The 10514-nt window shown below is 56.0% G+C and overlaps 1 protein-coding gene across 2 annotated transcripts in view; it reads left to right on the top strand.

Moving 5' to 3' along the window:
• Positions 1 to 3686: 3686 nt before the first annotated feature.
• Positions 3687 to 10514, top strand: part of C2H16orf89 (chromosome 2 C16orf89 homolog) — a 14519-nt gene continuing 7691 nt past the window's right edge. Inside the window, exons 1-4 of one of the 2 annotated variants that reach the window (XM_045542535.1) lie at positions 3687 to 4095; positions 7023 to 7172; positions 8000 to 8150; positions 9218 to 9335. In XM_045542535.1, coding sequence (XP_045398491.1) covers positions 3888 to 4095; positions 7023 to 7172; positions 8000 to 8150; positions 9218 to 9335 — 627 coding nt within the window. In that variant the 5' untranslated portion in view covers positions 3687 to 3887. The remainder of the gene's footprint in view (positions 4096 to 7022; positions 7173 to 7999; positions 8151 to 9217; positions 9336 to 10514) is intronic. The other variant, XM_045542536.1, reaches the window with a different exon arrangement.

The following is a 10514-nucleotide window of genomic DNA, read 5'->3' as shown; positions in this document are numbered from 1 at the left end:
CCCCCGTTCGGCGGGCCCGGCGCTCCGTGCGCAGCCGCAGACGGAGCTTCCGGGGCGGGCGGGGCTGGTGGCGTGGGTGTGTCCCACCTGGGAAAAGTCACCGGGCAGCAAACTTACCTCTTCATTTTTCAAGATGTTGGGTGCTTGAATAAGACGTTTAAAACATAAAGAGGGAAAAGGACACAGTAGAAAGTAAAAACCATAATAATTTTTTCAATATCCATAGTTAGAAGGGAACATTTCCCCACTGACCCTCCAATGTCACCTCCCAAAGTAGCCACCGAAAAGAGTTCAGCGAGCGTGCCTGTGACAGCCTTTTCCCTTTGAAAGCGGTTCCTTGCTGAGAAACGTTGACAGCACATTGGTGAAGCCACCTCATTGCCCTACATCCTTGGCAGCTGCCCCCGAACCCGCAGAGCCACCACCCAGACCTGCGTTCAACAAACAAATGAGACAGCGCCTCCTCCCTTGACAAGAGCCCTTGGGCAGCACCCGCTAGACAGGGCTCCCGTGATGATGTGGCTCCTAGGCTCCGCAGAACTCAGCTCAGGGCTTGGCACACTTCTCATCTGCCCTTCACAATAGCCCTGCGACCCACCTTCTTACGGATTAGAAGGTAAAGGTAACACCCTGAGCCAGACCCTGAAACCTGAGCTTTCAGGTGGAAAGGAAGGAAGAGTAAATATGCACAGATGGGAGGGATGGGCAGGTGCCCTTGGGCAGCAGCATTAAACCTCCAGTGCTTCAGAGAGTCCTCTGCCTCCAGGTTGCGTGGGCTGGGGGTGGGGAGCTGGACACTGCCCCTGCCCACCTCTGTCCACTCCTGTGATAGGGTGGGCGGGGATCTGGGACCTCAGCCTCAGGGTTCCCTGCTCCCACTTGACCTTGAGCAAGTCATTCCCCATGAATGTGCTTTCCTCGCCTGTGGAGTAAGAGAGTGGGACCTCATGGCTTAGAGAGCCCCTCTTGCTTTGATAATCTAAAAAGATTAGGACCAGGTACCATGGTGATGACAAACGAAGAGTAAATAGGTGAAACCTGGATTGGGAAGGAGTTGCACTTGTGTCTCCAGGGAGAGAGGGGCTGGTGACATCTCCAGGGAGGGCTGCTTCAGCACTGGGCCAGCCTCACTTGCCCTGCTTGCTCACTTGATGTCCATGCCACATGAGATCCAATCCTCCCAATGATAGACAGGGTATTGATAAGTCACTTAACCCCCTCAGAGCCTCAAATTTCATTCTGGGTGGTTGAGTACCCACTTCAGGGGTTGTCTTAACGATTAACAGAAGTAATGACAATGACAAGCTTCTCTTGGGACATGTGTTCTCAAGGGTGCACCCAAGGGGGAAAAAATGGTCCTTGGGGAGCAAAAAAATCTCATTCTTGTTATGTATAAAGCACAGGCATAAATACAGTGCACAAGTTCACAAAAGACCTGCCGTCGTAAAATTTCGTGGAGCGGGTGCCTGAGGAGCGCTCTTACACTGCTGTGGGGAGGTAACATGGTCCAGCCACTGCGGAAAACAGTCTGGCAGCTCCTCAATAGTTTCAGCATAGAACTGCCACATGATCCAGCAACTGCATTCCTAGTGAAATAATGAAAAGGATTGAAAACAGGTTTTCAAACAAAAACTTGTAAACAAATGTTTATAACAGCACTGCTCACAAGAACAAAAAGGAAACAATCCAAATGTCCATCCTCAGAGGAGTGGATGAACAGCATGCAGGCTACCCATACAACGGGATGTTTTTCAGCCATAAAAAAGAATAAAGCACTGCTATGTGCCACAACATGAATGAAACTTAAGAACATTACACTGAGTGGGAGAAGCCAGACACGAAAGGCCGTACACTGGAAGATTCCGTTTATATGAAATATCCAGAACAGACAAATCCATAGACACAGAAAGTAGACCAGTGGTTCCCAGGGACTTAGGAGGATGATGGGGAGTGACTGCTAATGGATGTGGGGTTTCTTTGGGGGGTGACGAAAATGTTCTGGAATTTGACAGTGATGGCTGCGCAACTTTGCAAATATACTAAAAACCACTGTGAAATTGTATACTTTTAAAGGGTGAATTTTATGATATGTAAATTATATCCCAATAAGCTTGTTATTTAAAATTTTTCAGGAATAAAATGTCTAAAAACACTCCAGGGGTAGGGGAAAGGGCAACAATGAAGTAAAAAGGTTGAGAAACCCTAACCTAGAGCCCACAAAGAGCATCAAATATACATTTTAGTGTTGTTATTTTTATTATTATTACGTATCTGTAATGTCTTTTTTTATTTTTTATTTTTTTGAGACAGGGTCTTGCTCTGTTGCCCAGGCTAGAGTGTGGTGGCAGCATCGTAGCTCCCTGCACCCTCCAACTCCTGGACCCAAGCGATCCTCCTGCCTCAGCCTCCCAAGCAGCCGGGACTCTAGGAGCCCATTACCACACCAGGCTAACTTTTTTTATTTTTTGTAGAGACAAGGCCTCACTATGTTGCCCAGGCTGGTCTCGAACTCCTGGCCTCAAGTAATCCTCGTGCCTCAGCCTCCCAAAGTTGTAATCTCTTAACTGAAGCCCTTGGAGCCAGATATGTTTCTGAATTCAGAAGTTTTTGGATTTTAGAAAGATAACATGGTGCACATACACATGACAGTCCCAGCAAGGTTTGGGACAGCACTCAATAAGCCAACATTAAAATTTCTGCAGGGAAACAGATGTGCCCCACACTGATGTGTGAGGGAAATAAATGGGGCCCCTAGGACCTCACTGTCTGCTACGGTTTGAATGTGTCCCCTGAAGTTCACACTCTGGAAACTTAATCCCCAATGCAACAGTGTTGAGAGGTGGGGCCTTTCAGAGGTGATTAGGTCAGAGGGCAGATCAGGTTCCAGGATTCATGCTGTGATTGCAAAAGTGGACTCCTGATAACTGCATGAGTTTAGCTCTTTCCCCTTCCCTTTCTCTGGCCCTCCCACCATCGAGTGATGCAACAAGAAGACCCTCCCCAGATGCAGCCCCTTGATCTTGGACTTCCCAGCCTCCAGAACCATGAGCCAAACACATCTCTCTCCTTTGTAAATTACTCCGTCTCGGGTATTCTGTTGTAGCAGCACAACACAGACTAAGACAGTGTCCAATGCAGCCGCTACATGTGGCCACCAAGCCCTTGGAATGTGGACAGTGTGTGTTGAAACGTGCAGTGAGTGTAAAATACCCATTTCAAAGACTTAGTAGGAGAAAAATGGAAATTAATCATTTTTATATTGATGACATGGTGAAACGATAATACTTTAGATATATTGGGTCAAATAAAATCGATCATTGGAATTAATTTCACCTGCTCATTGCTGCTTATTAAGATGTGACTACCAGAAAGTTTTGCAGGACATTCATGGCTTGCCCTTGTAGTTCCGACTCTGTTTCTCTTGGCCGGTGCCTCTCAGGAAGCTTGCCTCAGCTCAAGGTAGGTGTGCCCTCAAGTAAGTTTGTTCTGAATTTATTTAAAATAAACAAATTAACTTTGCTTTTCAGGGCTTTTTCAGGATTTCTGAGTTGCAATTGTTATTGCAGATCAAAGATCCAGCCTTTGACCTGGAGAACCAGGGCCAAGCAGTGCAGGGTGGGCCCCTCTCCCCAGCCTGTGGCCAGTGGGCTCGAGCCCAGGACTGGCCTGATCGCCACCCTCGACAACAGCCCCCTGCAGCCGCCCTTCCCAGAACCCTTTGCCCAGGCTGCCCCAGGCTTCTGGGCAGTCCTGCCTGACCACTTGTCTGCAGGTCTGCCGGGGGAAGGCAGGGAGGAGGAGGCGGGAGGAGGGCGTGCAGAGGCCGTCCGGCCCCAGCCATAGACCTTGGTGCTGAGCGTGCGACCAGCTGCGAGCAGAGGCCAGCCATGGCCAGCCCGGCACTGCTGCTCCTGCTCCTACTGACGGCACTGCCACCGCTGTGGCCCTCCTCACTGCCACGGCTGGACACTGCAGAGGGTAAGGCCACCGTTGCAGGCCTGATCCTGTCGGCGCTGGAGAGAGCCACCTTCTTCCTAGAGGAGAGGCTGCCCGAGATCAACCTGGATGGCGTGGTGGGGTTCCGGGTGCTGGAAGGTGAGTGAGCCCTCACTCCCCTGGACTGGCCCCTGCGAAAACCAGCTTGGTCCCATGCCCCGCTCTGCACGTCTCAGACCTGCAACCTTCTGGCCCCGGAATAGCCTGCTTTGGCCACAGGGAAAGAGGAGGCGATGGGCTTGCTCTTCCTGGGGGTCTGGGGCCAGTCGGCCGTCACTGAGTTTTTTAGAAGTAGAAGGGACTTAAAGCAACATGGGAACAGATTTCGAAATTATTAGTTTCTGGGAAGGAAATGATCCATTTGACAGCCCCCACCCCACCCAGACATGCCACAAACAAGGGGGCAGGGAGCGTGCCACTTTAACGGGTGCTTGTGGGAGGGCCCCTCCCCTTGCAGGAAGGCAGCTACAGAAAAGACTGGGGACCCCTGAGGTCAGGTTCCAGCCCCGGCTTCCTCTACTTCCAGCCAAGCCACTGAAGGTTCTGTGAAAACAGCCAAGTGTTTGTTTCTCTTTGAGAGATATAAGATCCCCGAGAAGGAGGCTGGAGATGGGCCAAGGCAAACAGGGAGACACACACACACCCCAGAGTTGCAGCGAGCCCCTCCCCACAGACCACCCTGACCAAAGCGGCAGAGCCCCCAGGCTTGGTGCTGGCTCCCAGGCTGGGCTGTGGGCATCTCCCTAACTCCCCTCTGCTGCCAGCGCAGTTCTCCGCCCACCCAGGATCAGGAGAAGCAGGGGGGCGCAGGACAACCTGCTCCATCTCAGTTACATGGCCTCCCCCGTGTCACTTCCTCACCTGGGGAGAGCCCCAAGTCCCACCCCTCCTGCCAGGTCAGGGCTAGGGCAAGGCAGGGGACACACCCAGGGGGCTGCCACTTAACCCCAGCCCCGTCTGGAGACTGCTCTGGAAACGAAGGACAACCATCATCTCACACGACGGGACAGCTTCCCCACCAGCACAGCGGGCACCGCGCCGAGGGACCACGGTACTTTTAGGGACCCATGAAAATGTTTTATTTCTTTTAAAATAAGAAGAAAGAAATGAGCTTTTAAATGGAAGAAAATGTTTTAAAATATAATATAAACGTACTTGTCTTTATACTGTCGGAGTTGTACAATATAGTCTGTCGTGTCTCTTTCTGATGGAGGAGGGGCCGTGAGGGCTGAGAAGTGGCCGTGCAAGCAGGCGTCGGGTGGGTGCTCCCCGGGCACCTGCCGAGCGGCTCAGAGGTGGGGAAACTGAGGCACAGAGTTCAAGTGCCTCCCAGTGCCTCACAGCTAACGGGTGGTGGGTCTAGGGTTCAGATCCACCTGGTGTACCAGCCCCCGGGGACCAAGTGGCGCCGTGTTGACTCGTGTCCATCCTTGGTGCCAAGCACAGCGCCAGGTGTGCAGCAGGTGTTGAATAAGCGCTCAGGAAACTGAGGGACAGAATCTTGTCGTCAGCAGCCCGAGGTCTGTAGTTCCTTACGGAGAGAGATGGGAGGGGCGGGCGGCTCCCACGGGGGCAGGTGTTTCCGGGCCCATTTGATAGCAGGAACCGTTTCCAGGCGCCTGCTGGGTGCCGGCCCACCCTGCGTGCGTTGCATGGGCTACTTAGCTGCCTTCTCTCCACATCGCTGAGGCTACGTTGGCGATTGTTGCCCACTTTTTACCAATGAGGGGAGGGGTTCTCTTAGCCATTACTGGGTAGCACTGACCCTCAGTGTAACAGCCCCGGACCAGCTTCCCCTCCCCAGAGCCTGTGAGCCTGGCTCCCCGCTGCTTGCGTCCCCTCCACGCTGCGCGCCTTCCCCTTGCGAGAATCTGTTGCCGCATAGCAAATCCCCCGGGACCTCAGCTGCTTAGAACAATGACAGCAGTGAGCTGCCCCCGACAAGGGAGCAAAGGCAGTGCAAGCCGTCCAGAACAGGGCTGCAGAGCCCGCCTGCCTGGGTTCAAATCCTGGATCTCCCCACACATCAGCCCTCCACGTGGATGGGAGTTCCACCTGGGGTCGTGTATTTCACGTAAGCCATCCCACCTGTAGGGCTCAACACTTGTTGGCTGTTAGTGCTTCTGTCTGTGAAAGCATTGAGCGTCCTCGACTAAGGGCAGCGACTCCCTTAGCTGCCTTTTTCCAAACAACGAGCTCCAAGTGGGCGGACTCTGGGTCCCGCTGGACTTTGCAGACCCGGAGCAGGCACAGGAGGAGACACTTTGGCACGCCCAGGCCCGTCCCTATCGGCACTCCCAAGCCTGTGCTGCTTCCCTGAAGGTTTGCTCGGGGAGGGAGCCAAGGGCGTGGGGGTTATGGAGCCTGCAAGACTCCTTAACCTAATCCACTCTCCCTCGAAGTTTCTACCTGAGGGCGGCTACCCTGACTGCCATCTGCTGGGAAACTGTCTTAATACATATGTAAACCCACAATATGAATGCAGTGCACGACCAGCACAACAGTACGCAGTGGCTCTCCACCCTACAATCTGAATTCCTCCCTCATTTTTCCTTATGTATAGTAGACCCTAAGTCTCCTTAATTAATACTAATGGCTAAACTTTATTAAGTGCTGACTTTGCACTGTGGATAATACTAAATCCTCACTACACATTAGCTCATTTAATCCTTACAACACCCCTCCAAAAAGTAAGGACTATTGTTATCCCTGCTGTACAGATGGAGAAAGTGAGAAGGAGAGAAATGAAATGACTTTCTCTGGTTTAGAGTCAGGATCTGAACCCAGGCCCACCTCCAGAAACCAAGGTCTTGGCCACCACCTTCCACCACCCTGACCCCCACACCTGTCCCCCCCCACTCCGATCAGCCCCACAAAGGCCCAATTTCCAATAAGCTCAGCAAATCCCTCGCCCTTGTGTGCTGGGAAGGCAGGGAGGCCCACGGTAAACATTATAACTTGGGATATTTTTTCCCACCCAAGTGGCTTGTCAGATGGTGGCATGAATGAGTTCTGCTCCCTCCCAGGGCAGCTAAGAAGCGTCCAGGCGGAGTGGGCCCAGGACCCCCTGCTTCAGCCGCTGAGCCTGCGCGTGGGGACGCTGGCCGCGAAGCTGGAGTCGCTCCTCCAAAGATCTATCTTCTACCTCAAGCTGAGCGACCCCGAGTACCTGAGAGGTAATCGCAGGGGTGGAATCCCATTTCCAGGAACGCGGAGTCTGTGTGGGCCCCTCCTGGTGCAAGGCAGGGTCAGGACAGCCTGTAACCTGCTTGTGACCTGTTGGCCGAGCAAGCCTCAGAGAGACCCTGGGGACATTCGCTCATCCTTGACTTCAGACTGAGATGACGCCCGCCCCCCCCCCCCCCGCCCGCCTGTGCAGAGTGGGTGGGAAGTGGCAGTGTCTCCTCTCATGCCTTCAGCTCCCGTCCCAGCTTGGGGCCTTCAGGCTAGACCAGAGTGGAGGGTGTTGGTCCAATGGCAGGCAGCCCAGCCTGTGCACAGCAGACGCTGGTGTGTTGCAGCACCTCTCTGTGCCTTAGAACGTGGGGAGCCTCGCTCCTCACTGGGCTCCAGTGACCCCCAACAAAGGTCCCACCCAGTAAGCCTGGCCTGAGTTGTTCCTGGTGCCGGTCAGGGGACAGTCATAAAACCAGCCCCTCTGTGCTGGTCCAAACCTGTGCGAACGGGTGAGTGGGGGCATTGTCAGCCAGGCCACGATTTCCGGTCACACAGTGGCCCCGCTGCAGGTGACCACAGCCCGGCCCTGCTGGCACGGGCTGGCCTCCCTGCAGTTGCGGCCCCCAGGCCTGGTCCCTGGCACCACCCTAGCCTGCGCCATCGTGAAGAAGCCCCTTGGCTGGGCGTCTGTTTCGTACGAGCTCCTCTTTCTCCCCAAGCCCAGCTCGAGACAGGACCAGCTTTGCACGTGTCGAGCTCCCACGGGACACCCAGCTCCTTGGCCAGGAGCCACAGCACCCCTAGCCCCGCCTCTCCTCCCTGCCAGAGTTCCAGCCCACCCTCCTGCCCGGCTTCTGGAAGCTGCCCCGCGCCTGGACCCGCACCGACGCCTCCTTGGTCTACCCCACCTTCGAGCCCGAGGACTCCTTCTCCGAGGACAGCAGTGACTCATGCCTGGTGGAGCTGCTGGGAACCAGGTAGGGGCCCGGGCTCCCCCACCCCACCCCACCCCCACGCATCCCCATGCGCCCCGGGCCGAGTCCCAGGGTTTGTGCAAACCCAGGGCGGCTCACGGGGTGGGGAACCACTCCCGGCCACCTGGCTCCCGGCCACCTGGCGGTGTCCCAGCCCCACCGCACGTCCTTTTGCAAACCACAGCTGAGCACACCCCCCCCAACGAGACTTCCTGCGCTTCCCTTAGTTCCCTGGACAAAGTTCCATTTCCTCGGTGCCCTGCTGGGCCACCCCTGCGACCTGGCCCCCGGGCCTCCTTTCATCCTCTCTTCCTCCCTCCACTTCAAAGCCTCTGCTCCTCCCGCACCCCCCCTCCGCCCCCCGCACCTAAGTCACTGGGCCTCTCTCCAGGACCAGCGCCAGCGGCCTGACTACAGAACCGTCCCTGACCCCGCACACACGCGGCCTCCCTGGTGGGCTCTGCCACACTCTGGTTGCCACAGTGCAGTCTGCAGTCGTCCGAGGGGCCTGTCTCCCCACGGGCCGCAGGTCCCGGGAGGCGGGACTGAGCCTACCTTGGCTGACCGGTTTACCCAGCCGCTGGGTGGGCTTGGAGCCAGGCCCTGGGCACAGTGGCAGCAGCTGCCGGCCACATCCTCTCTGCATCCTTCAGAGAGGTGTTTGGCCCCGGGCACGCCGGGCCCACCCCTGTTGCCTGCCTTTTCTCTGGCGCAGGCCAGGCAGGAGGACTGAGCAGCGCTGTGCTGACCCCGGGCTGTCCGGGTTCAGGCATCCGCTGTTTCGGGCAGTGCTGGAAAGATGTTATTTGAGAGTCCCACGGAGCAATTCGAAGTCTCAGCCCCTGGTGGCTTCCCCCACCCCAGGATAGCTCCAGCATCGCCTCCCCGGTGCTAGGGGTGCCAGACTGAGCAAGTCAAGGACACCTGTACTTGATCTGGCCACCCTGTGCCCAACCAGGGGCCTGGAACCCACTGGAGATTCCAACAACTGGTGGGGAGGTCACGGCCTGGGAGGGCCCAGGGCGGGAATGGGGCACCACCCTGACAGCCCGGACCCCCTTTGCCCCCAGGAATGACAGCAGCCAGCCCTGCGGGCTCTCGGACTCCTGCAGGGCCCTCATGACCAAGCCGGGCTGCTCGGCCTACTGCCTGTCCCACCAGCTGCTCTTCTTCCTCTGGGCCCGAATGGTGAGTACCGAGGGGCCCAGCCACGCGGGAAGGGGCAGGAGAGACGAAGGGGGCTGCTGGCGGTGGACTTTGTGTGCCACACACGAGGGCAACAGGCAGCCCTTTGGGTTTGTGCCCCGGACCGTCAGGAGGGAGAAGGGAGAGCCCCTGCCACCCCGCTGTGTGACGGAACTGCCCACATGGCGGCCTCTGTCGGACTGGCAGGACCAGATGGCCTGCGTCACACGGCATCAGAAACACAAAACGAGAGGTACAGGGAGCATAAAACAGGAGCGGCAGACAGGGCTCCGTGAGCCACAAGTGAACGGAGAAGGACTCCTGACAAAGTCTGCTGAGAGCGGCTCGCAGGGGAGCAACCCAAGTGGTGCCGGACAGCGGGCTGTCCTTAGCTGTAGCCATAAGAAGGTCGCTTGTGCCGGGCGCGGTGGCTCACGCCTGTAATCCCAGCACTCTGGGAGGCCGAGGCGGGAGGATCACTTGAGCTCAGGAGTTCGCCTGAGCAAGAGCGAGACGCCGTCTCTACCAAAAATGGAAGAATTAGCCGGGCATGGTGGTGCATGCCTGTAGCCCCAGCTGCTCGGGAGGCTGAGGCAGGAGGATCGTTTGAGCCCAGGAGTTTGAGGTTGCTGTGAGCTCCGATGATGCCACTGCACTCTAGCTGCGTCAACAGAGTGAGACCCTGTCTCATAAAAAAAAAAAAAAATGATTTGGGAGAAGGAAAGAGGAGAGAATCAGAGCATGCGTCCACCCTGCTGCGGGATGCCACCCCTCTCGGAATTCACTGACAATTTCTATGGCAAAATGACACAAAGGAACGACTAGATTGACATATCAAGGAAGCTAGCCTCGTATTAGTTAGCTTGTATTAGCCACATTTTTAAAACAAAATTGAATTTGTTAGGGAAAAAGAAGGGGAGGGTTTAAAGGTGTGAACCTGCAGGCTTCAAAAGGACAGGGTTCCCCGCAAGCCCGTACCGGGCTCTCCCAACCGTCCCGGGAGACCTGGGTGCACAGCGCCCCGCTGTGGCCTGCGGGGCCGGGCATGAGGCGTAGGCGTGTTCTGGGCCAAATCTAGGCCGAGGGTCTGTCCTTGGCGTCCTGGGCAGTAAAGCCTGGCGGGGGGGTGGGGGTGACCAGCCCCACCCCCACCTCTCCAGCCCCCAGTGATCTTCCAAGCCC

Source organism: Lemur catta, chromosome 2 (genome assembly GCF_020740605.2).
Source record: "Lemur catta isolate mLemCat1 chromosome 2, mLemCat1.pri, whole genome shotgun sequence".
Taxonomy (NCBI): domain Eukaryota; kingdom Metazoa; phylum Chordata; class Mammalia; order Primates; family Lemuridae; genus Lemur; species Lemur catta.
Note: the sequence above shows the minus strand (reverse complement) of the source record. Positions and strands in the feature narration are given on the sequence as shown.